Source organism: Macaca fascicularis, chromosome 7 (genome assembly GCF_037993035.2).
Source record: "Macaca fascicularis isolate 582-1 chromosome 7, T2T-MFA8v1.1".
NCBI classification, from domain to species: Eukaryota; Metazoa; Chordata; class Mammalia; order Primates; family Cercopithecidae; genus Macaca; species Macaca fascicularis.
The window spans coordinates 142,973,803-143,000,018 of NC_088381.1; the positions used below are offsets into that span (position 1 = coordinate 142,973,803).

General features: G+C 40.8%; 1 protein-coding gene across 23 annotated transcripts in view; it reads right to left on the reverse strand.

Moving 5' to 3' along the window:
- Positions 1-26,216, reverse strand: part of MLH3 (mutL homolog 3) — a 35,021-nt gene that overhangs the window by 7,537 nt on the left and 1,268 nt on the right. For 2 of the 23 annotated variants that reach the window (XM_045396764.3, XM_005561790.5), the window contains exons 2-9: positions 22,376-25,727; positions 18,342-18,440; positions 17,271-17,356; positions 15,575-15,679; positions 14,060-14,132; positions 9,087-9,158; positions 7,416-7,527; positions 5,867-6,026 (exon numbers count right to left, since the gene is read on the reverse strand). In XM_045396764.3, coding sequence (XP_045252699.1) covers positions 5,867-6,026; positions 7,416-7,527; positions 9,087-9,158; positions 14,060-14,132; positions 15,575-15,679; positions 17,271-17,356; positions 18,342-18,440; positions 22,376-25,664 — 3,996 coding nt within the window. In that variant the 5' untranslated portion in view covers positions 25,665-25,727. Of the gene's footprint in view, positions 1-5,866; positions 6,040-7,415; positions 7,528-9,086; positions 9,159-14,059; positions 14,133-15,574; positions 15,689-17,270; positions 17,357-18,341; positions 18,441-22,375; positions 25,728-26,216 lie in introns of those variants that run through there. The other 21 variants (XM_073997853.1, XM_005561793.5, XM_073997857.1 and 18 more) reach the window with 19 other exon arrangements.

Below are 26,216 nucleotides of genomic sequence, written 5' to 3' on the forward strand. Positions count from 1 at the left end.
ATTAATGATCTTTCAACTGCTAGGATTCAAGTAGCTACCTCCTCAAAACACCAAAACTATTCCAGCTTCTTCCAGAATCACACAAAAATCTCTCCTGATCTGCCTGACATAGCATAATCAAGATTTTCTGAAACCAGAGGTTTGTTTGCATTTGAAGTAAACTCCTTAACAGTAGTCTTTGAAGTTCCTTTAGGAAAAGTTTTTCTTATAATTTTCTGGTTACATATTTAGAGATTGAATTACAATAAAAGACTCTAACAGATCCTATCTTTTGGATTTAGGACAATTTGGAGCAGGGGTCTTAGAGAAAGTATGTCTGTGGAGAGGAAAGAGCTTTGCTGGAAGCAGAGCAAAGTCTGATACAAAGGCGATTCTGGAAAGTGCAAAGCCAAGATGATCCAAGAGCTGACTGACAGCTGCTCTTCCTCTTGAATGTTTCACCCTTGGCCTGCAAATGTGCTTAGGTCTTTTTTGTCTTAAAGCAAACAAACACCCTTCCTCAGCCTTGAATCCCACCCCACACTTCCCAACCACCTCTAACCTTTAGCTCTCACCCCATCTTTTTCTGAGTGTAGCCAAAGTTCTTGAAAGAGTAGTCTACTTAGCTTCACTTCCTCCCGCTTCATATGCTCCTGACTCACTGCACTCTTATCTTCTGCCCTACCTCATCCCCAGGAAATGATTCCACAAGACAACTAATGTCCACATGACAGCCAAGTCCAACGTTTCAGGCTCTACTTCATAGCCATTATTGGCCATTCCCTCCTTGCTTAAAACTTTCCTTAGTTTTGGCAATATTACTTTTTCCTGGTTTTCCTCCTCCCTCTCTAACCAAGTATTTTCAGCCATCCTTAGAATTTCCTCTTTTCAGCAGAGCTTTCCAGACCTTTGCCAAAGCATATGCACCCTGGATGCTGATGTTCCACAGGCTCCACCCTTTTCTCTCTTCCTTTTCACTCTCCATATTCTCCCTGGACAACCTCGCCTCCTCAAGGCCCTCCTCCAGCTTCTGACACTATCAAAATATATACACTATTAACTCTCAGATAGATATTATGTACAGCCCAGATTTCTTTTCCAAGCACCAGATCTTTTAAGTCTGCCTATCCGCTGGGCATTCCACCTGAAGGCACATTCACTGTGTCTAAACCCAGCTTCACGATGGAACTCCTAGGCAGGTTTGTTCCTCCTCATCTGTGCCCCTTCTCTGTCAATGGCACCACCATCCTTCCAGCCACCCATGCTACAACCCTCAGAATCACCGTTGCTTTTGTTTTCTCCTTTATTCTTTCACATTCGATTGCTCACCAGGTCCTCTTGCTTCCGCCTCCCAAATTCTGTCTCAAATATGTCACTCCTGTCTACTCCCTCTGCTACTGACTCAGTCCAATCCTCATCTTCTCTTACCTGCACGACTGCAATAACCCTTCAGCTGCTCTCTCTGACTCAAATCTTCCCACATCAATCTATCCCCCAATTTATCTACTACATCTATCTTCTAATTTTAGATATTACTATTTTAGATATTAGTACAGCACTTCAGACTTCTAGACGATGTGGATGTGGATTTGCCTGTGCTCCAAATAAAGAGAGCTAGGGATAAAGGAGTAGGAACACTAATGAAAAAAGCAGGACACGATGAAAAAGGAAGAGTGAGATTTGGGGGGAAAAAACCCACAAATTCTGGAAATAAAAAATATAGTCATTGAAATTAAAAATTTAGTCACTGAAATAAAAAACTCAGTGGATAAGCTAAACACATAATTAAACACAAGATGAAGAGATCCTTTAGTTCACCGGAATATAAGAGGAGATTTTGCAGAATGTATCACAGAGAGAGAAAGCAATGGGAAATACGGAAGAGATTTGAAGAGGCACAGAGAGTAGAAAGATAAGGCCCAGTAGATCTGACAAAATTTCCAAGACAGAGAATGGGAAATAAAGGTTTGAGGTGATAATGACTGCATACTTTCCAAGTTGAAGAAGCACAGCAAATCTCCAGAAGGAAATGAAAATAAATCCATACAAAGATATTTCACAGGGAAATTGCAGAACACCGAAGACAAAGTGAACATTGCAAGAGCAACCAGAGGGAAAATCAGATTACCTATAGAGTAATAATTGGATTGACAAAGGACTTCAATGGCTAAAACAGAAAGTCAGGCTGGGTGTGGTGGCTCACACCTGTAATCCCAGCACTTTGGGAGGCCACGGTAGGCGGATCACCTGAGGTCAGGAGTTCGAGACCAGCCTGGACAACATGGTGAAACCCCATCTCTACTAAAGATACAAAAATTAGCCAGGCGTGGTGGTGGGCACCTGTAATCCCAGCTACTTGGCAGGCTTAGGCAGGAGAATCACTTGAACCTGGGAGGTAGAGGTTGCAATGAGCTGAGATCATCCCACTGCACTCCAGCCTGGGCAACAGAGTGAGACTCTGTCTCAAAATAAATAAATAAATAAAATAAAATAAAATAAAATAAAATAAATAAAATAGTCAAAAGTAGTGAAATATTTTCAAAATGTGGGGGGGGATAACTGGCAATGTGAAATTCTGCTTTTAGCTAGATAATCATGCAAGTATGAAGGGAAAATAAAGAAACTTTAAAAGACAGCTTATCATTCATGGACTTTTTTTTTTGAGACAGAGTTTCACTCTTGTCACCCAGGTTGGAGTGTAATGGCGTGATCCCAGCTCACTGCAACCTCTACCTCCCGGGTTCAAGTGATTCTCCTGCCTCAGTCTCCTGAGTAGCTGGAATTACAAGCACCCGCCACCACGCCCAGCTAATTTTTGTGTTTTTGGTAGAGACAGCATTTCAGCACGTTGGCCAGGCTGGTCTCAAACTCCTGACCTCAGATGATCTGCCTGCCTCAGCCTCCCAAAGTGCTGGGTTACAGGCATGAGCTACCATGTCTGGTCCATGGACTCTTACTAAAATAACTTCTATTTATTTTTATATTTTTGTATTTTTTGTCTCAAGATCTGTTTGTGGATAAAAGATCTTTTAAGAGATTTACTTCAGTAAAAAAAAAACAAAAAAAACCCCAAAAAAAACAGAACATAAAAGAACACAGAATAAGTAGGATGCAAGAGGCAATGGTGAACAAAGACTCTGGTGAACACTTTGTTTAATCTAAATAAAGATTGACTATAAAATGACCACCAGGGGATTAAAAACAAGGTGGAATTAAAGTACTAGACAGCAACATGGAAGATGGGAGGAGATGAACGGTTTATAAGATTTTGGTACAGTTAGAAGAGGATAGAGAAATGAATTACTTTTAAACTGTGATAAGTATGCATGTTAAAAGTTAAGGCTAATCTCTAAAAGGATATAAATGGAATATATAACTTCTAAACCAGTAGAGAAAAAAAAAAAAAAAAAGAGAAATAAAGAAAACTATAATAGAAAACAGGAAAGGAGAGGAAAAAGACAATAAAAACAAAATAAATGATATTTGCCATAAAAGAAACATATAAGTAATCAAAGTAAAAAGTAATAGTCCTCTCTAATACCTCCAATGCCACATCCAGCAGTAGCTTTCCAAACCTTTACCAAAACATATATGTAAAGTAATCATATTTGGAAAGGAATCTAAAACGGACCTTACTCTCCTGCTTAAAATTCTTCACTGGCTGCCTATAGGATAAAATGCAAACTACTTAGTAGAATATGCTAAATTATTTAATGATTTGACCTTGACAACCCATCTAGCCAACTCCCATCCAGTCAAAGATCCAAGTATAACTTCTGATTTCCCCCCAGTTTTTTTTTTTTTTTTTTTGAGACGAGTCTCACTCTGTCACCCAGGCTGGAGTGCAGTGGAGCAATCTTCGATCACTGCAACCTCTGCCTCCCAGGTTCAAGCAATTCTCATGCCTCAGCCACCCGAGTAGCTGGGATTACAGGCACATACCACCATGCCTGGCTAAGTTTTTGTATTTTTAGTAGAGACAGGGTCTCATCATGTTGGCCAGGCTGGTCTCGAACTCCTGACCTCAAATGATCTGCCCGCCTTGGCTTCCCAAAATGCTGGGAGCATTACAGGCATGAGCCACTGCACCTGGCCTGATTTCCCCAAATCTTAACTACCAATAGCTTACCGTTGACCAGAAGTGTTACCAATAACATAAACAGTCAACTAACACATATTTTGTGTGTTGTATATATTACACACTGTATTCTTACAATAAGGTAAGCTAGAGGAAAGAAAATGTTGGCCAGGCATGGTGGCTTATGCCAGTAATCCCAGCACTTTGGGAGGCCAAGGCAGGTGGATCATTTGAGGTCAGGAGTTCAAGACCAACTTGGCCAACATGGTGAGACCCCATCTCTACTAAAAATACAAAAATTAGCTGGGGCGTGGTGGTGTGCACCTGTAATCTCAGCTACTTGGGAGGCTGAGGTAGGAGAATCACTTGAACCCAGGAGGTGGAGGTTGCAGTGAGCTGAGATTGTGCCACTGCACTCCAGCCTGGGCATCGCAAAAAAAAAAAAAAAAAAAAAAAGTTAAGAAAATCGTAAGAATTTATTATTCATTAAGTGGAAATGAATCATCATAAAGGTCTTCGCCCTCATCATTTTCACGCTGAGTAGGCTAAGGAGGAGGAGGAAGAGCAAGGAGGAAGAGACAGCAAGGTCTTGCTGTCTCAGGAGTGGCAGAGGTGGAAGAAAATCTGCATATAAGTGTACCTGTGCAGTTCAGACCCAAGTTGTCCAAAGGTTAACTGTAGATCTTAATTTGACCTATATCTATTATAGTTCCCTAAACATAGGATGTGCCTCAAGTCTCTGATATGTATTCCTCTGTCTAGAATGCCCTTCTGCCCTCTTCTGTACTCAGCAGTTTCCCACTCTTCTTTTTTTCTTTTCTTTTTTTTTTGACACAGAGTTTCACTCTCGTTGCCCAGGCTGGAGTACAATGGCGCAATCTTGGCTCACCACAACCTCTGCCTCCCGGGTTCAAGCCATTCTCCTGCCTCAGCCTCCTGAGTAGCTGGGATTATAGGCATGCACCACCACGCCTGGCTAATTTTCTATTTTTAGTAGAGATGGGGTTTCTCCATGTTTGTCAGGCTGGTCTTGAACTCCCAGCCTCAGGTGATCCACCCGCCATGGCCTCCCAAAGTGCTGGGATTACAGGCGTGAGCCACGGCGCCCGGCCTAGTTTCCCACTATTCTATAAGACTTTTCTGGCTGTGTGCAGTGGCTCATGCCTGTAACGCCAGGGGTTTGGGAAGGCAATGCAGGAGGATTGCTTGAGGCCAGAAGTTCAGGACCAGCCTGTGCAACATAGTGAGACCCCCATCTCTACAAAAAAAAAAAAGGAAAAAATTAGCCAGGCATGGTGGTGTGTGTCTTTAGTCCGAGTTACTTGGGAGGCTGAGGCAGGAAGATCACTTGTGCCCAGGAGATCAGTGAGCCAAGATTGCACCATTGCACTCCAGCCTGGGCAACAGAGTGAGGTCTGGTCTTTCAAAAGTAAAAACTTAAGAAAACAGCTTTTCTGTGACAGTTTCATTGACTCCACCTCCCCAGGCACAGAAGTCGTTCTATATTTCCATAACACTTCTGAAAAACTATCTTGGTGCATTCTAGACTCTTAGTTTTCATGACCGTTATCATATTGGGAAGAAAGCAAAACACATACCTCTGCTAGCCAAAGTTCACTGACTATAATTCTTTAAACACCCTTCTTACTTATTCTGAGCTAATTCATCTCTGAATTTCTAGCTCCTGGCACACAGCAGGTAAATACCATGAATGCTGGTTGAAGAAAAGATGAATTCAGAGAATCTACAGACAAAATATGAGGTTACCATCACTCAGCAATTTCCTTAACATCTGCAGCTGTGTCTTACCTCCACGATACTCTTGGTCACAGTAGATCTTCCTCTCCGAAGTTCATTGGCTTCTCTTTCCACAAAACAGAGTGGTACTTTTCCCACAAGTACCAGAGAATCACTAGTGTCTGGAAATACAAGTTCAAGGCCCAGATCTTCCAGATTTTTGTGGTAACACCTAAAGAGATAACCTCAAATGTAAAAAAAAAAAAAAAAAAAAAAAAAAAAAAAAAAAAAAAAAAAAGGGCTACTTCATTTGCACTTCAGTGCTGGTTCCAAATACTACTTGATAGTTTTTCAAAAGCTGCCACAGGGCTTAACAATTCTATTGTTATTCTCACACTTATGTGTGTGTTTGGGATTTTTTATTATCCAATTTCCTTTCTGAATTATAGTAATCTTTACTGTTTTTCTCTTTTCCATTGAGAATCAATCTTTGTCTACGTCTTGTTTCTAAGTGTGTTTTCTTCATTGAGGAACTGCTAACTTCTGGCTGCTGGCACTTAACGGAGTCTGGCACGAAGAAAAGGTCTGAGAGTGACTTGAATCAACATGAAAGCAGGGAGGTAATTAATGCCCAAGGAACTGAGAAGTCCTGACTAACGGGATCTAAGTAAATATATCTGCCTTTACTATAAATTATGTCACAGGGAAAAAAGATTTACTGGCAGTATCATATTCCCAAACTTGAAACATATTGGGAGAAAATTCTCTTTTTCATTTTCAATAATTTGTGCTGCTTAGAAGAGGAAAGATGCCCTATCTTGTGACTCACTATATGATTTGCTCCTTCCTTACATCCCAGTGTTTTACTTTCTTCACATTATGATTACGGTAATGAAAACTAACAGTCTAGAATGCACCAAGGCAAAGAAGAATGGGACCAATTACTGCAGAAACTTTGCTTTCACAAAGCACGGCATAAACATAGACTGTTCCAAGAAATGAGAAGAGTGTTCTAAGCCAACTGCTGGAAAAAATTATCAGGGAAACTCTATCCTATACTCACCATCTTGGATACAGTAGAAAGAACAGGCTGGGTGCAGTGGCTCACGACTGTAATCCCAGCACTTCGGGAGGCCAAAGTGGGAGGAATGCTTGAGCCTAGGAGTTCAGACCAGCCTGGGCAACATGCCAAAAACTCATCTCTACCAAAAAATTACAAAAATTAGTCCAGCATGGTGGTGCTCACCTGTAGTTCCAGCTACTTGAGAGGCTGAAGTGGGAGGACTGCTTGAGCCTGGAAGGTGGAGGTTGCAGTGAGCAGAGATTACACCACTGCACTCCAACCTGGACAACAGAGTGAGACCATGTCTCAAAAATTAAATATTTTAATGGATGATTAGATGCAGAAAAAAATATATTTTAAAAAAGGAAACAGCCTGTGGAGTCAGATGACCTGCCTTTGAGTGCCTACTCCACTACTTAATAACTGCTATGACCTTAGACAAGTCTTATAACCTCTCTTGGTCTCATCGGAGAAATGGAACAATAGTTATGCTTATTCCTCACAGAATTATTGTGAGAATTGATACCATCAACATCACATTCTCATGGTGGTACTAACCATAAAAGTCTCCTTTGTTCCTCTGTCACTGTTATCTCTAGTGGAGGAATTAGAGTAGAAGACAGTAATTTTTTCCGACCAGAGCCTTGTGCCTGTTGCTTCTCATAGGAATCTATTGGCAGAAAGATGAATGGGTTAAGAGTAGGAAGGGAAGTCTTCTAGATTCAGATAAAAATAAAGCACAGCCTTGAGATAATCATTCTAATGCATAGCAGAATGTTTAATGTTCAGTTTTAGATTTTAGATTTCCATTTTTAAAGTCAAAGTAATAAATATTCAGCCTATTAACAATTTTGGTAACATTTTTCAAAATAAGAAATGTAAGACTTGCATCTTATATTCAGATGAACAAGGCAATGTTCCTGTAGTTAATAAATGTGGTTTTGATGACAGAGGTGAATAATGTGGATTACCAGGAACATATGTGGGTTTACCACACAGTCTTATGGCTCCAGAAGGCTTCCCTTTCCTTGAGCAGGGTCTCCCAGTCTCTGGAGAGAATTAGTACTATTCTCAAAAGGTGGAGGGCCTGTAGAGGCAAGTTTTTCTACCATTCTTTTTACTATATCTTTCCCAACTCTTAGGCTGTCATTTTATAAGGAAAAGTGAAAACAGTAGTAATATCATTGTCATTCTAGTCCATGAAGCACTCCTTAGTTCCTTGCCTAATTCTTTGACATTACTCATTGGCCACAGGAGTGAAGACTTTCCTGGTATTTTACCACTTGGCGAACACACTGCCTCACGATGAGGAAAAGGGTAGCACAAAAAAAAAAAAAAAAAGCCGGGCATGGCGGCTCATGCCTATAATCCCAGCACTTTGGGAGGCTGAGGCGGGTGGATCACCTGAGGTCGGGAGTTCGAGATCAGCCTGACCAACATGGAGAAACCCCGTCTCTACTAAAAGTACAAAATTAGCTGGGCGTGGTGGCGGGTGTCTGTAATCCCAGCTACTAGGGAGGCCGAGGCAGAAGAATCGCTTGAACCTGGGAGGCGGAGGTTGCGGTGAGCCGAGATCGCGCCATTGCACTCCAGCCTAGGCAACAAGAGCGAAACTCCATCTCAAAAAAAAAAAAAAGAAAGAAAAAGAAAAAATTAAAAAGCATATATTGCTTTGGAAAGATAGATTTAAAAACCAGTGATATTGGTTGTCTCTGGGGACAGAAACTAGGAGGGGTGGGGGCAAGGGTAGAAAGGAGACTTTATTTCATTCCTTTTTGTGCCTTTCAGAATTGGATCTATTTGATTATACTGCATATTCAAAAGCAAACTAAATTTTAAAATCAAAACAGCATACTGGGCCTTCTGAGCTGCCAGTGGTCTCTGCCTGATGGAGTGTGGGAAGGCATGCCAAGATCACCGGGCATACGGAGGGGGCAGATCTTTGTGCTGGATGTCAGAGTAAGCAGCCTATCCTCAAGTACCTCTGGGTTGTTCGTAACATCCGGCAAATATGCCTCTGACCACATAAATAAGACTCATATCTTTCAATTAGTGAACTACCACATTCTTTCAGTTATAACACAGGCAAACTGGAGGACTTTAGTTTAATTTTTGAACATACAGTACAAAGTGTGCTTTCTCACAACAGTCACACTTAGAAAAGCTCTTTGAGGAGTACTGATTCTGCTGGGAGTCTCACATTTTTTCTGGTTGCGAACAGATCCTTACCAATGATAAGCTGCTCCAGACGGATACGCTCATGGGCAGCGTGCTGATCCACCAGCACGAGCAGGTTTCCACCTAGATGAGCAAGGATTGTGAACTTTCAGATTCTCAGAGCAAGATGATGCCCATCGTGTATGTTGAGGAGAGACAAGGTTTAATTCAAACTATCTAACAACAGCATAAGACAAAACATTCTGAGTATTAACAATTGTACCTTTTATTTCCTAAAACATGAAATTATGGGGAAAATGATAGCAAACTTATCCCATAAGTTTGGATCCCAGCTCCAATTCTGAAAGGCACAAAAGGGAATATAATAAGGTCTCCTTTACACCTTTGCTCCCACCCCTTCTAGTTTCTCTCCCCAGAGATTACCAGTATTACTAAGTTTTATCCTATAAGTTTATTATTTTCCCCATAATTTCATTTTTTAGGAAACAAAAGGTAAACTAAGAAACTCTTTAGTTCACCAGTATCTCATTTAGAAAACAAAGTCAGGGCTGGGTGCGGTGCCTCATGCCTGTAATCCCAGCACATTCGGAGGCCAAGGCTGGTGGATCATGAGGTCAAGAGATCGAGACCATCCCGGCCAGTATGGTGAAACCCTGTCTCTACTAAAAATACAAAAGTTAGCTGGGCATGGTGGCACGTGCCTGTAGTCCCAGCTACTCAGGAGACTGAGGCAGGAGAATTGCTTGAACCCAGGAGGCATAGGTTGCTGTGAGCCGAGATTGCGCCACTGCACTCCAGCCTGGCAACAGAGTGAGAGTCCATCTCAAAAAAAAAAAAAAAGTCAAAGTGGCATTTCTTCAAGTTTGAAGCTTGAATGTATAATTCTTATGTTTAAATACTGATTTTGCCTTATTAATTCAACTTTAATATGATAAAGGATCAATAAACAACATATTGTTATAATCAGTTATCCTTGGTGTACAAGCTACTTGGAAACCCATAAAGAATGTACTTCCAGTGCACTTCAGATCACAAGCTGGTGAACGTTTTCTGAAGGGCCAGATCATAAATATTTTAGGCTTCTTGGGCCACACGATTTCTGTCATGACTACTCAACAATTCTTTCTGAGCCAAAGTAGCCACAGATAATATGTGAATATTGTAGCTGCATTCCAAAAAAACTTTATTTATGGACACTGAAATACTAATTTCATATAATTTTAATGTGTCAAGAAATAGTCTTCTTTTTTTTCCCCAACCATTAAAAAATGTAAAAACCATTCTCGTCTCCCTGGCTGTACAGAAACAGGTGATGCCCGGATTCCCCTCGGGCCATGTTTGTCCTGCCTTAGACTTGGGCTTCTCAAACGTTCATGTGCACAAATACCACCGGGGTATCTTATTAAAACGCAGATTCTGGCTGGGCCCTGTGGTTCACGCCTGTAATCCCAGCACTTTGGGAGGCCGAGGAGGGTAGATCACTTGAGGTCAGGAATTCAAGATCAGCTGACCAACATTGTGAAACCCTGTCTCTACTAAAAATACAAAAATTAGCAGGGCGTGGTGGTGCGTGCCTATACTCCCATCTACTTAGGAGGCTGAGGCAGAAGAATTCCTTGAACCCGGGAGAGGGAGACGGCAGCGAGCCGAGATTGCACCACTCCAATCCCACCTGGGCGACAGAGCAAGACTCCATCTCAAAAAAATAAATAAATAAAGAAAAATAAAGAAAAAAAAGAGAAATTTCAACAGATCCATTTTACTTCTTTTAACATCTGCAGATTTTGTGGCTACACCCATCTTGAGTACCATTAGTAGAGATTCTGACATCTCAAAAACAACAAAGAATTCCAGATAATGAAAACTTTCAAAAAAATAAAAAATAAAAAATTGGCTGGGTGCGGTGGCTCGCGTCTGTAATCCCAGCACTTTGGGAGGCCGAGGTGGACGGATCACCCGAGGTCGGGAATTCGAGACCAGCCTGGCCAACATGGAGAAACCCTGTCTCTACTAAAAATACAAAATTAGCCGGGCGTGGTGGCGGGCGCGGTGGCGGGCGCCTGTAATCCCAGCTACCCAGGAGGCTGAGGCAGGGGAACCGCTTGAACCCAGGAGGCGGAGGTTTCAGTGAGCTGAGATCGCGCCACCGCACTCCAGCCTGGGCAAGAAGAGCAAAACTTCGCCTCAAAAAAAAAAAAAAAATCTATTACTTTTCTAGAAATAGTAAAACTACAAGAATTTGATCTTCACAAATTCTACATTCATGATAATTCTGACAGAACTTTAGGTTAATTTGCCTTTGATCTACTATGACATTTGCTAAACAAGGTAAAGGGAATATTTTGAAATACATAGAGAATAAATGCTCTAAAACTTTAGAAGCACTTGCCTGCAGGTGCTATTAAGCTGGAGCCAGCCCTCCACTGCTGCTCAGGGCTCAGCCACTCAGGCCTTTTCAGAAACTTTATCCCATCAAGCATCCCTTGTAAATATGCTCAAGATTCTCCCATTAAAAAAAAAAAAAAAAGTCCTCTGTCACCCTCACCCTCTGTAGTCCTTCTCTTCCATGTCACAGGCACATTACTGAGTATCTCCTTGCAGTCTGCGTTAGCACCATCAGCGTCTTGTCCTGTCTATTCTCTGAAACAGTTCTCACTTGCTAAAATCCTTGATCTCTACTGTCACAAAATCAGATGGTCCTCATCTTACTTAATGTTTCGGCAGCGTTTGGCAAGATGTCTTGGTTTTCCAACACAACATTCTTCTGTTTTCTTCCTATTTCCCTAGCTGTTCCTTCACAGTCTGTTTTGCTGGTTCATCCTCTTCTACCCAGCTCTTACGTGCTAGAATTATTCTAGATTCAAGACCTCTCCTCACTCTTCATTTTTTTTTTCCTAGGTGGTAACATTTATATCCAGGGTTTCAGTGACCACTTTTCTGCATCTGATGGCTCAAATTTGTATCTCCATGTCAGAACACTTCTCTAGGCCAGACTTGTAATATCCAACCACATTCTTGACATCTTTTCTTTTTTTTTTTTGAGACAAAGTCTTGCTCTGTTGCCTAGGCTGGAGTGCAGTGGCGTGATCTTGGCTCACAGCAACTTTTGCCTCCTGGGTTCAAGCAATTCTCTGCCTCAGCCTCCCAAGTAGCTGGGATTACAGGCACCTGCCACCATGTCCAGCTAATTTTTGTATTTTTAGTAGAGACTGGGTTTCACCATGTTGGGTAGGATGGTCTCAATCTCTTGACCTCGTGATCCGCCTACCTCAGCCTCCCAAAGTGCTGGGATTACAGGCATGAGCCACCGTGCCCGGTTGCCTTGACATCTCTTCTGGAGCATTTCAAAGAGAACTTAGACTGAACTCATGATTTTCATCCTCTCTGCTCTGCCTGCAACCCGGGTCCTGCAACATCATTCACTCAGCTATGGAGGCCAGAACACCAGAAGCCATCTTTTACATACCTTCCCCATATCCAATCCATCACCAAGCCCTGCTGACTCTATCTCCTAAATATCTTTCCAATACATTCACTACTCTCTAGTCCACCCTGGTCCCATCTAACCATGTCTCAGATATTACAATATTCTTTTAACAGTCACTCTACAGTTAACTGGAACTCCACCCCTACTCCTACTCCATTCTTCACACTGCAACCACAGCAATCTTTTTAAAATGCAAATGTGATGTGACACATACCACCCCAAAAACAACATCAAAATACAATGATAAAAAATGGAAAAAAAAAAAAAAAAGCTTTCAATGGTTTCCAATGGTGTTGGGACAAAGCAAAGCTTGTAGCTGGCATTTAAGATCTGACTCCTACCTACTTCTCTAGCCTCATCTCCAGTTCCCCTTCCTCTGTTTCCACTCACTGAGGAGAATAAATCACAAATTGCATTATGTTATTCCCTCCTTTCTTTACTTAGTTAATTCATATTCATATTCAGACCTCATTTTACCAAGAAGCACTTCCCTTTACTCCCTGATGAAATCAAATCTCCCAATACAGGTTCTTAGAGCATCTTGTATCTCTTCTTCCATGACAAGGGCTAGAATTAAAATTTTATGTTTGTGTAATTATTTTTTCTCTCGCATATATATCTTTTCTCATTATTGTATCCCTAAGGCCTGGTACAGTCCCTGGCATACAATGGGCACTCAATTAATACTTGTTGCATGAGTTAATATATTTACAAACTATTATTGTTTCATTAGAGCAGGTCACCAAGAGATTCTGTGTAAATATTGACAAACCTAGCAGAGTTCATTAGATACACTTTCTATTATTATAAAGGGAAAACATGAAAATATTATTAAAAAGTCAAACAATAGAAAATATTTAAAAGAGTAAAAGATGGGCCAGGCGTGGTGGCTCACGCCTGTAATCCCAGCTCTTAGGGAGGCAGAGGTGGAAGGACAATTTAAGCCCAGGAGTTCGAGACCTGCCTGGGCAATATAGCGAGACCCCATTCTCCACAAAAAGGGAAAAAAAAAAAAAAAGACAAAAAGAGTAAAAGATGAAATACCTCCTTTGCACACCCTCATTTTCACTCCCAAAGTAAATACTCTTGATAGTTTAATGTGCATCCTGAGTATATGTATGTGTATGAACATAAAATTAAATGTCTGTCACCCAGGCTGGAGTGTAATAGTGCAATCTCGGCTCACTGCATCATCTGCCTCCCAAGTTCAAGTGATTCTTGTGCCTTAGCCTCCTGAGTAGCTGGGACTACAGCATGCCACCATGCCCAGCTAATTTTGTATTTTTAGTAGAGACGGGGTTTTGCCATGTTGCTCAGGCTGGTCCTGAACTCCTGGCCTCAAGCCATCCACCTGCCTCGCCTCCCAAAGTGTTGGGATTACAGGTGTGAGCCACCGCAGCCAGCCTTCATAATATTCTTAGTTTAGATTGGCTTTCCCTGATCCATCCAAATCATTGAAATATACCAAAAACAATCATTAAAAAAAGGTTACAAGAAGACCAGCTGGTTAGTCATTCAGGCTAAACTCTATTCTTACCTGCCTCGCCATTCTCTTCAGTCTTAGTGCTCATCAAACAGGCAATAAACTTGCTATCGACTTGCTGGAGAACCTGTCAGACATTCAAATAAGTGGTACAACACTAAATAAAAATTAACAAAGGTTTATCTGCATAGAAAGATACAGAACTGTATTTTATTCAGAGTTGTTTACCTTATCACACTCCTTTCTCTGAGACTGGGTAAGGTTCTGATGAACCAGAAACAGTCACTAGGAAGGATGAAAGAATGGGCAAGTGGAGTGATCAGAAGATGTAAGGGGAGGGAAGCGACAGGGGAAGACAGACACCCACTTCTCAGAGTGGTGCGCTAGCAATACTTTAGAGAAGGCCTGAGATGTTCCCAACAGAGTGACTCTTGAGAATAGGTCATGTGACCAGAGATTGCTAACATACAGGCTGAAATAAATTTTTAAAATTTATATGAAAGCAAGGAAAACTATTTTGGAGGAACTAGTCTATTTATTTTTATTTATTTATTTTTAATTAATTTATTTTTTTTTTGAGATGGAGCCTCACTCTGTCACCCAGGCTGGAGTGCAGTGGCGCGATCTTGGCTCACTGCAAACTCTGCCTCCCGGGTTCACGCCATTCTCCTGCCTCAGCCTCCCGAGTAGCTGGGACTACAGGAGCCTGCCGTCACACCCGGCTAATGTTTTGTATTTTTTAGTAGAGACGGGGTTTCACCGTGTTAGCCAGGATAGCCTCCCAAAGTGCTGGGATTATAGGTGAGAGCCACCGTGCCTGGCTGCTAGTTTATTAAAGAAGTAAGTTAAAAAGCCACTGGTGGCTTTAGACCTTGGTGGTTCCTCTCTGTCTAGGTACATGATGCTCCCCAATACCCCCGAGCCTAACCACTGCCCCAGGGCCTATTTCTGGATCAACTGCTTGCCTGCTCTGGTACCAGGTCAATGCCAGGTTAGGAGTTTACCTAAATCTGTTAGCCTCCCAACTTGTTTCCTTACTAAAAACAAAGGGAGTAAGACAGCCACGGTGGTAAACAGAAGGCAAAGCAGAAAAGCAGATCAGACAAAGGGTCCCTTTTGTGAACGGACTCCTCAATATGGGCTTTCCCAAGCCTGCGTAGGCTCACACAGTAGAGGGTCATTTCTAAAAGGGCACTGTTGCACACTGAAGGACAAGGTCACTAAAGGACTTTATTGATTTATAAATTATTGCCAAATATAAAGTCAATATATAATCTTCTGCAGGAGAACCTTGAGAATCCTTGAAACTGTCAACCCGAATTCATAATTCATTCCCTCCAAACCTACTCACACTACTAAAGACATTTCTTTCTTTGTAATTATAATTAATTCCTTGCTTTTTCTTCTGATGATAAAAGTTCTAGTAAGGTAAGAACACACACACACACACACACACACACACACACACACGTGCCTTGACCGAGGTGGTCTATATCATTAAATAAATCAAATTTTAGAAGAGTTAGGCCTTATACATATATTTATGAGATTTTGAAGTCAATCTTTTACCTGCATTGAATGAATCATTTCTTTGGTGAAACGATAGGGATACAAGATGTTGTGAATTTTAACTGCTAAGCTCTCAGCCTGGCCACTGCTTACATCAACAGCAACCTAGAAAGACTCAGCAAAATACAATTGAAATTTTAATTTTTGTGTCAGCAGAACTGTTTTACCAAAGATATCAGAGTGCTTTAAAAGCATTCATTTTTATATAGCCTACTAGAGGTGGGTTTAATTCAGGGAATTTGTAGAAATTCAAAAGAATCGGCCGGGCACTGTGGCTCACGCCTGTAATCCCAGCACTTTGGGAGGCCGAGGTGGGCAGATCACGATGTCAGGAGATTGAGACCATCCTGGCTAACACGGTGAAACCCCATCTCCACTAAAAAATACAAAAAATTAGCTGGGCGCGGTGGCGGGCGCCTGTAGTCCCAGCTACTCAGGAGGCTGAGGTAGGAGAATGGCATGAACCCAGGAGGCGGAGCTTGCAGTGAGCTGAGATCACGCCACCGCACTCCAGCCTGGGCGACAGAGTGAGATTCCACCTCAAAAAAAAAAAAAAAAGAAATTCAAAAGAATCTGTGAAAAACGAGTCTTATGTAAGACTTTACGTAACAATTTTTGCTTATAAACAAAATTACTGACAAAACAAAAATAGTTTCAGAACAACAATTTATCTATGTTCTATGATCAAGTCCTCAAATGATATCTTGACGAAAAAACTGGTAAACAAATGCTCATCTATTATACAACCTGTTTATAACATGCACAGTACATTCTGTGAAAATACACTGAGGAGAGAACATCCACCCAGGGCCAATGAGGAACTGTTCCTCCAGTAGAAGATGTGTGGCTTTATCTAATGATAACAATTTTATTATCACTACCCTGAATATTGTGCCAAAGCTACAAGTCAGAGTTTCTGAGAGTGGTAAACACATTTGCTATTCTTACATTGATTGTACATGTTTAATCCAAAATGCCTGAGCTCCCAAAATGCTATAAATTTTATTTCTCCTCTCTACATTAAACAGTAACTTCCAAATAAATTATGTGGAAATATGCCCAGTTTCCAATCATAATTACAAATTAGTATAGTCTTGCATGCCCATACCCAGCTTAAATAAAATTCAAATTTTAATTTTAATTAATTTACTTAATTTTTAAGAGATAGAGTCTCACTATGTTGCCCAGGCTATAGTGCAGTGGCTAGTCACAGGCACAATCAGCATACTATATAGCCTTGAACTCCTGGTCTCAAGTGATCCTCCCACCTCAGCCTCCTGAGTAGCTGAGACTATAAGTGCATGCCACTGTACCCATCTTGAAACTCAAAAGTTTAAAATAACAGGCAAAGAAAGGCCAGGAGTGATGGCTCATGCCTGTAATCCCGGGACTCTGGGAGGCCGAGGCAGGCAGATCACCTGAGGTTGGGAGTTAGAGACCAGTCTGACCAACATGGAGAAACCCCATCTCTACTAAAAATACAAAATTAGCTGGGCGTGGTAGCAGGTGCCTGTAATCCCAGCTACTTGGGAGACTGAGGCAGGAGAATCGCTTGAACCTGGGAAGCGGAGGTTACGTGAGCCGAGATCGTGCCATTGCATTTCAGTCTGGGCAACAAGAGCGAAACTCCATCTCAAAATAAAAACAATAATAATAAGAAAAAAAAAAAAACAAAGAAAAACTGCTACAGACCCACCTCTGGATAACGGGCAAATACTGGATTGTCCCATTCTGAGAACAAAGACTGAAGCAATTCGCTACTAATGGTATCATCCACAGTATCTAGGGCAAAAGGGAACAGGTAAAGTTGGCATCCAGAACCACAGGGAAAGGAGGGAATGGCATTTCCTGTTTGGTGAGCTGTAGCCTCAAGACCAAAGATCACATACATTGTTTCTATATTCTACAAATGTTCAGTGTTTGCTATATCTCTAAATTATTTTGATCTGTTACTTTTTAAACTAGAGTTGGTGACTGTATCTTCTGGCATTACAACTTTTCTCCAAACTGTTTACAAGAGATATTTTGGAATACTGACAGAGAAGCTATGGCTCAAATTTGTAGCCTTACTGCCTTTAAATAAAATAGACCTTATCTATTTTTAAACAAACGCAAAAAATTGATGTCTGTATTTTTTTTTTTTTTTTTTTGAGATGGAGTCTGGCTGTGTCGCCCAGGCTGGAGTGCAGTGGCCCGATCTCAGCTCACTGCAAGCTCCGCCTCCTGGGTTCATGCCATTCTCCTGCCTCAGCCTCCCGAGTAGCTGGGAGTACAGGTGCCCGCCATGTCGCCCGGCTAGTTTTTTGTATTTTTTTAGTAGAGATGGGGTTTCAACGTGTTAGTCAGGATGGTCTCGATCTCCTGACCTCGTGATCCGCCCATCTTGGCCTCCCAAAGTGCTGGGATTACAGGCTTGAGCTACAGTGCCAGGCCTGTAGCTTTTTTTGAAGAGTTTTGTTTATATAAAACTACAGCAACTTGGAGGGTAAGTCCAGCCTTTTTAAAAATAAGAAACATGTCCCCTAATTACAAGACACCACAGAATATGCATAATCAGCAAATACTGACCTCAAGTCTGGAATAGTAATTTCTGATCTAAATGCATGCACTAAATTAATTAGTTCCGCTGTTAAATAGCGCCATGGGGAATTCCTGATTCCAGAACAGCACAGCTGGCACTGATCAAGCTTAATGCAAGCCTGCTTTGTTTTTTGAGTTAGGTGGTACGATGTGTACTGGGTGCCCCAGCAGTCTCTGCCACCCCTACCTCTGTTATCCTGTCTCATCACAGTCCTCTCTGCTCGAGCTCTCGGAAGGAAAGGAAGAACAAGGTCGCTTCTAAAAGGATGACACCTGTACTGAGACCCTAAATATAAGAAAGAAAAACCTAGAAATGTGAACTTAAAATACAAGTAAACTCTTTAAAAATTTAATCACATAAAACCTCTTTCTGCATAAACTGAGTCAAGACATAAAGCAGACTACTAAACACCAGATTGAGAATCAGAAATCCTTTAATGAAATTATGCTGTCAATATACGACTCTATATTAATGCTTAGTTCCATTATCCATTCATACCAGACAGAATGAAGACCTAGAATAGGTCACTGTGATTCTCAATGGGGGGCCATTTTGCACGAGGGGACATCGGCAATGTCTTGAGACACTTTTTTTTTTTTTTTTGAGATGGAGTCTCGCTCTGTCACCCGGGCTGGAGTGCAGTGGCGTGATCTCAGCTTACTGCAAGCTCCGCCCCCCGGGTTCAAGTAATTCTCCTGCCTCAGCCTCCCAAGTAGCTGGGATTACAGGCATGAGCCACCACACCTGGCTAATTTTTTTGTATTTTTAGTAGAGATGGGGTTTCACCATATTGGCCAGGATGGTCTCAAACCCTTGACCTTGTGATCCGCCCGCCTCCGCCTGCCAAAGTGATGGCATTAGAGGTGTGAGCCACCGTGCCCGGCTTGAGACACTTTTCATTGTCACAACTTAAGTAAAGGGTTCTACGTTCTACTAGCATCTAGCAGATAAAGGCCACGGATGCTGCTAAATATCCTACAATGCATAGGACAAACCCTACTACAAAAAATTATCCGGCGAAGCCCTGTGTTAGACATACAGCAGTACTTAATTGTCACCTATAACTTGGTGCAACCTTCACAGATCTCCAACTTATGTCTCTTATCTCCAATGTATGTCTCTATCCTAACATTTGTCTCATTATAATACAACTATGTTTAGATAGCTATCTTCCCTAATAGTACTGTGAACTCCTGAAAGCAAAGTCAGTTAACCTGCAATGTGACAGCATCTAGCACAGTGCGGATGATCAACAAATGTTTCATGAAAAAGTGAACAGGTGGACAAATGAAAGGTTCTCAATTCAAACTCCAGAGTCTAGTAAGATCTGGCCCAAATGCTGTTCTTCTCCATGAAGGATAATAAGATTTGAGTTGTAGAAACAATGCTGAATTTGACAGCTTTAGAACAGGAGGAAAACATGAGAGATAAATCCGTTGGACTAAACCTGGAGAGGTTAAGAATGATAAAATTAAGATAATGAAATGAAATAAGGTTTATAACTACTAACAGAAAGAACAGCATTAAATACATTTTAAAGAAAAAATTACCAAGGCTTGGGGACTTGACACTACTACTCAAAATCACCTTTATAGATCCTCTCTTCTGTACATTAAAATTTATCTTTTAGGCCAGTGGCTCATGCCTGTAATCCCAGCACTTTGGGAAGCTGAGGCGGGCAGATCACCTGAGCTTGGGAGTTTGAGACCAGCCTGACCAACATGGAGAAATCCCATCTCTACTAAAAATACAAAATTAGCCAGGCATGGTGGTGCATGCCTGTAATCCCAGCTACTCAGGAGGCTGAGGCAGGATAATCGCTTGAACTCAGAAGGCGGAGATTGCAGTGAGCCGAGATCGCACCATTTCACTTTACCCTGGGCAACAAGAGCAAAACTCTGTCTCCAAAAAAAAAAAAAAAAAAAATTATCTTTTAACAATTTATCTCATGTAACACTTTTATGTAAAGTTTGACAATGTCCTAATATCATGATATATATCAGCCATTTCCAGAAAGGTAGCAGGATACTGAGGAGCCATCTGTTCATGGAACTTCTTTTTATACCAAAAATATTTTTCATTGGGAAACTATGAGTTAACATGGCTTTCAAAAGTTTATAAAAAAGTATGCTAATCCAGAATGTTAAGTAGGTTAAAGTGTTTTAAACATCTAGATTCAAAAGGAAGAGATATTTATGTTGAGTATGGCAGCTAAGATTTCCCCCTTTCTTTTAGCAACAGCTATCTCACAGTGTAATGTAATCCAGTTATTTTTTGGCACCATATCAGAAGCAGTTGCATTTCAGGAAGATGAGGTGTCAGTGCTGTAGATTTACCTCTGATAAGCCTTCAATATAAGTCAGACATAAAACCACATAGATTGAAAAGCACATAAAGTGGCTTTAAGAGCAACTTGATAGTCTCAGGAACAACAGTGAAAGAAATGAGTTTTCTCCTAATGAATACTACAAAATACTAAGAAATACTACTGAAGTTACTACAGTGATTTTTTTTTCATAAGGAAAAAACAGAAAAACACTGAAAAGTAAAGGTCTCATTTAACCTTAAAGAAATCACAGCTTCCTGCTAGAGGTACTCATGGTCAGGAGAAATTAAAAATTGACTTATAATTACATTTACACATGTTCCATTCTTCTGCAGCATTCAAAATTTTTAATATGGATACAGATGTAATGTTTATCCTCCTAGTACAAAGCCAAGATTATAGCCAGATGGAAATCAGGTTTATCACCTCCCAACATCTGGCTCCCAACACACTGCCAAAGCAATATCACTTTAAATGTGGACTGAGAACCCAGAGTCCTAGTGCAGGCTCAAATGTAGCCCTGTGGTATGATCTAAAAGCTATATTGGCCGGGCACAGTGGCTCACACCTATAATCCCACCACTTTGGGAGGCCGAGGCAGGTGGATCACCTGAGGTCAGGAGTTTGAGACAAGCCTGGCCAACATGGTGAAACCCCGTCTCTACAAAAATACAAAAAATTAGCCGGGTGTAGTGGCAGATGCCTGTAATCCCAGCTACTTGGGAGGTTGAGGCAGGAGGATTGCTTGAACCTGGGAGGCGGAGGTTGCAATGAGCCGAGATCATGCCACTACACTCCAACCTGGGCAACAAGAGTGAAACTCCGTCTCAAATAAATACATACATACATACATACATAAATACATGAATAAATAAATGCCATATTATTGTCTTCCTGAATAACAGTTACTTTTATAACATAAACAGATCAAGGAGATTTTACCATATGCATTACAATAAAGCACACTTCAAAAGTATAGTCATGAAAGTACATACTTGACCTATATTTTGAAAATTCATGGACAAGTCCTACTTTCCAGAAAGAAAAAGCTCATAAATGTAGTACTGTACTAAGCCATAGAGTTTACTGGAAAACCTAGGATGATTACAGAATCATTCTGGCCCTTAACCTGGAAGCCATGTGGAGAAAGTTCCAGTAAAATACCATGCTGACACCACAGGCACCTTTAAAGACAAGTTTCTAGGAAAGTTGGGCATTTGACAGGAAGGGAAAACAAGGTAGGAAAGTACTGTGGATCTTCCCAACTATTAATAGTATCATTTCATTAAAATTGGACAGTCTCATCCCTTTTTTTTATTGTTGTTCTAGATATATACCTATCACCCCCTTTCTTACACATACACACACTGACATCTTTTAACTGTATTCTCCATTTAATAGTGTTGGACATAGAGGCTGGGTGCAGTGGCTCACACCTATAATCCCAGCACTTTGGGAGGCTGAGGCGGGTGGATCATTTGAGGCCAGGAGTTTGAGACCAGCCTGGCCAACATAGTGAAATCCTGTCTCTACTAAAAATAAAAAAATGTAGCTGGGCATGGTGGTACACTCTTGTAATCCAAGTTACATGGGAGGCTGAGGCAGGAGAATCGCTTGAACCGGGGGTGGGGGCAGAGGTTTCAGTGAGCCAAGATCGCACCACTGCACTCCAGCCTGGGTGACAGAGCAAGACTCCGTCTCAAAACAAAAAAAAAAAATTAGCGTTGGATGTAGATAATCTTCATATAGCATGAAAATACAATATATGTTTTGTAAGTGGTCTTCAAAATGTTCTATCTGTTGAGATAATCTCTTTGGATAATGAGGATCTTACTCCTTGTCCAGCATTTCCATTTTCAAAAGCATCTCATGCACATGAACAGTACGTACTTACCATTCTCAAGTACGACATCCACAGCCACAGTTGTCAGGTCTTTAGTACAAGCAGCCTGAATGTCCTCAGTTGGGGCAATGAATGTGCTGAGTCCAGTCATTTTGTTGACATAAACCATTCTCCCCAGGGCTACATCGAAATGCTGCTGCCAATTCGAGCAACACGTGTTTGACTCTTCAGTTTCAGAACAAGCTCTTGCTTTAGATTCCTCACTTTGAAAACAAATTCCATTTTGGTCACCTGTGGCATCGTCTACCAGATTCATTAACATTCCACTGGGAGAGTCCGGACTTCCTGTGTGTTGTTCTGAAGCTCTGATAAGAACATCTGAATCTTTACTGGTAACTTTAAAATTATCATAGGGCAATACCAAAGGAGTTTCTGATATCACACAGTTCTCTGTTGTATTGCTGTTAGAATGTGTTTTACTATTTTTATTAAAGGAAATATCCTGTGTGGCAGAATCTGATGTTGGGATGACACCATTCTCTGTTTTTTCATGCTCATTTTTAAATAACATACAAAAATCTTGTGTTAACACACTGCACAACTTGCTCTCTTTCCTACTGGAATCTGAATTTGGAAGTTCATTAAAACGACTCATCATCTCCATTGTTTGAGTTTCTCTTTCGGAACCCTTCCGTCTGGATAATTTAGAGGCTAGTGATTCAGATGACTTCTCAAGGTCCAAAGGTTTTCTATTAAAGAGAGATAACTCCTTCAGGGTCATAGGGCTTTCTCTCAAACTAGGCATCTGTTGTTCTAAACAATCTTCATCCTTGGAGAATGGAAGCTTCTCTGAGTCAAGGACGTGGCTTACTGGTTGGCAACTACTATCTGAATCACTATGCTTCATAGTAGTGATTTTACAAACATCAGAGTTGTCTAAGCAGTTCTTGTTCTTCAGCAGAATGTCAGGTTCAACTTGAGGACTGAGATTGGTAGTGACTCCGTTACTTTCCTCTACTTCTGTATCCAGAGGATTTTCAACCTTCCCATATTGCCTCTTAAACTTCTCTAAAGATCCTAGCTGTGAACTCAAGCTTAGCTTCTTACGGACGATTGGTTTGGAGGAACCAATTAATTTATCTGTTTTCCTACTATCATTTGAAACGTGTCTATACCAGGGGAAAGAGGGGGATGTATCAGATAATATGCAACCTGTTTGTGATTTTTTGCTATCTTGCTGAAAAGTAGAAAACTTTGCATAAGTTGCTGTAGGTTCATTCTCTAGCCCACAACTTATATTTGTTCTGCAAATTTTTTTGTTGGGCAATTGACCAGATTCTCTACTTAAAGTGCCGGCTAAATCTTTGAGGTCTAGAGTTTCAACTGAATGACGTGTTCTATTTCCAAATGTTTCTTGGGCACGTGTGGGACCAGGTCTAACATAATTTTTAAATGCATGTTCTGTTTCAATTGATTTAGTTTTCTCATTTTGTACTATATGAGTTATAAAGCCAGTGGAACATAATTTAACTTGTCCGTAATTAAAAACATTTCTTCCTCCACAATTGCTAGGCTCTTTTTTTTTCTCCTTCTCTGTCTGAGCACTATGTACTCCCAATAATGTTGTCGCAAAAGGCAGAGGCTGGCATCCCACTTCAGTAGCATCTTTAAATCTCTCTGGTTGATTCTGAATTCTATTATTTTTCATGACGTTGGCAGCCATGTCATTAACAGTAGTACTTTCTTTCCATATTTCTAGATCCTCCCCACTCTCTTCAAAGTGACATGGTGTCTGAAAAGGGCTTAAAAACATTTCTGAACTGGTTCCACATGGGTTTTCTAAAGAGCTATGTTCCAGGCAAGATTTTTTATGTTTCTCATTTTCTCCTGCTTCTGATGCTACAATTGTCTCTTGTTCTAACATCTTGGATTCTGAGCAAGAGCTGTCTTTGTTTTGTAAAGATGGCTCTGTCATTTTGCTATGGCCTGGACCACCTGATTCATAAATGCATAAAAATGCATCATTTGTATTTTTTCTGATAGCTTCTAAATCCCTAGAATTCTGTGTGCTTATGTTTTCTGCAGTAGCTTTTCTTTTCACAGATTTTGATTGCAAATTAAACATCTCATAGGAATCTAAAATATTATTACATGCTTCCTGGAAACTGCCCTGGTTACTCCTCTCATCGGAAGTCACACGCTTCTGAAGAGTAGCATCAAATAAATTAAAACCATTATCTTCACTAAATTCCTTAATATCCTCACCTGATAATTCCACAAATAATTTTTCTTGCTTTAAAAACATTTTCACTCCTTCCTGAATACAAAACAAGAGAGTGTCCCAGTTCTGAAACTCAATCAGAGTTTTGGCTGGCTCCATGCACACATCATACTCACAGAATTGGCACTGCACATTAATTACATATATGCCATAGAGTTCTGGGGTAGACCGGTGCCGAAGACTTGAACTCATTTGCCTACTGGTGGAACCGTTCTTTGGCTTGCATATAATACTCTCTTTCCTTAATAAAAAGTCAATGAGTTTATGTAGCTTTGTCCTTAAAACCAGTCTTTTGTTCACAAACAAAAACTGCATATTCTTATTGTAATGTGCTTCAGAGCTGATATAGCCACTAAGCTCAAACTGTTTATATTTAAAACTGATTTCTCTCAGCTTTTGGGACTTTCCCAATCCATAAATTTGACAAAATCGGGAACATACGTCTTTGGTTTTAGGGAGTTGAAGAACCATGGAACCAGAAACATCATTTCTCAAAGAGAAAGAGATGGAAGGGTGCATAAGTGAGAGAGCTTCTATCCTCTGCCTAACCTTCTCAAACTCCAGTCTAGGGTCCATGCATTTCCTCCTTACAGGCAGCTGGTAAAATAGGTTATACACTGTTACAGTGGTCCCACCGCTTGGTCTAGTCACATCAGCTTCACAAGCTTTCAGGGCTTTTCCACTCTGAAACAGTTTCACAAAAGTTTTCATTGTCCTGTTTTTCTTGGACGAAATTTCCACAGCGCTGGCCATGTCGGCAATATTTGCCAAGGCCTCTCCTCGGAAACCATAAAACCTTGGATTCTCCAAGTCCTGTACCGAGTGGCATTTACTGGTGAAATAACGATTTCCCACTTTCTCTACATCATCACTCCCCATCCCAAATCCATTGTCTATCACTTGAACTTGGAAGGTTTCCATATTCACCCTGACAGCCACACATTTTGCTTCAGCATCAATACTGTTGAGGGCAAGTTCCTCAACACATTGGCCCAAGGAGCTTATGGCCAAACCAGAACGCAATTTGGCTTGTACTTCAACTGACAAGCACTTGATCATGGTAGGTAGAAAGATGGTGAGAATGCCAAGCAATGGTTTCCTTCTCTGACGGGAAATAATTGCCTATAGGAGAAAAAAACCACACACGCACATAATCAAAGCTACAGCATTACACATTTCTTTCAAGCATTATGAAGAAATAGCATTTGAGGCAAATGAAATCGCTCTTATTAAACCAAATTGTGAAACAAAGCAAAACAAAGTTATACCACTGATCTCTAGGCACAGCTCATGCTTGGTGCAATGAATTCACATCCAAAGAAACATTCATAATTTCATAATTTTCAATGCTCCTTTCTAAATCCCACATGTCCTAAAGTGAAATCATAATTACACTTGAAGTTGACCGGTAAAGACAGTATTAGAAATTCTAACCACTTCACCAAAAACAGATGCTTAAATTAAATACAGCTAAGGAACATTAGCTAGAAATTATTCACGACAAAAATGTCCAAGCTAGTTTCATAACATTTATACATTACACAATAACCATGACTTTTAGAAAAGCACTTATAATGAATTGCTAAGACACTGCAATAACGTGAAGCAATA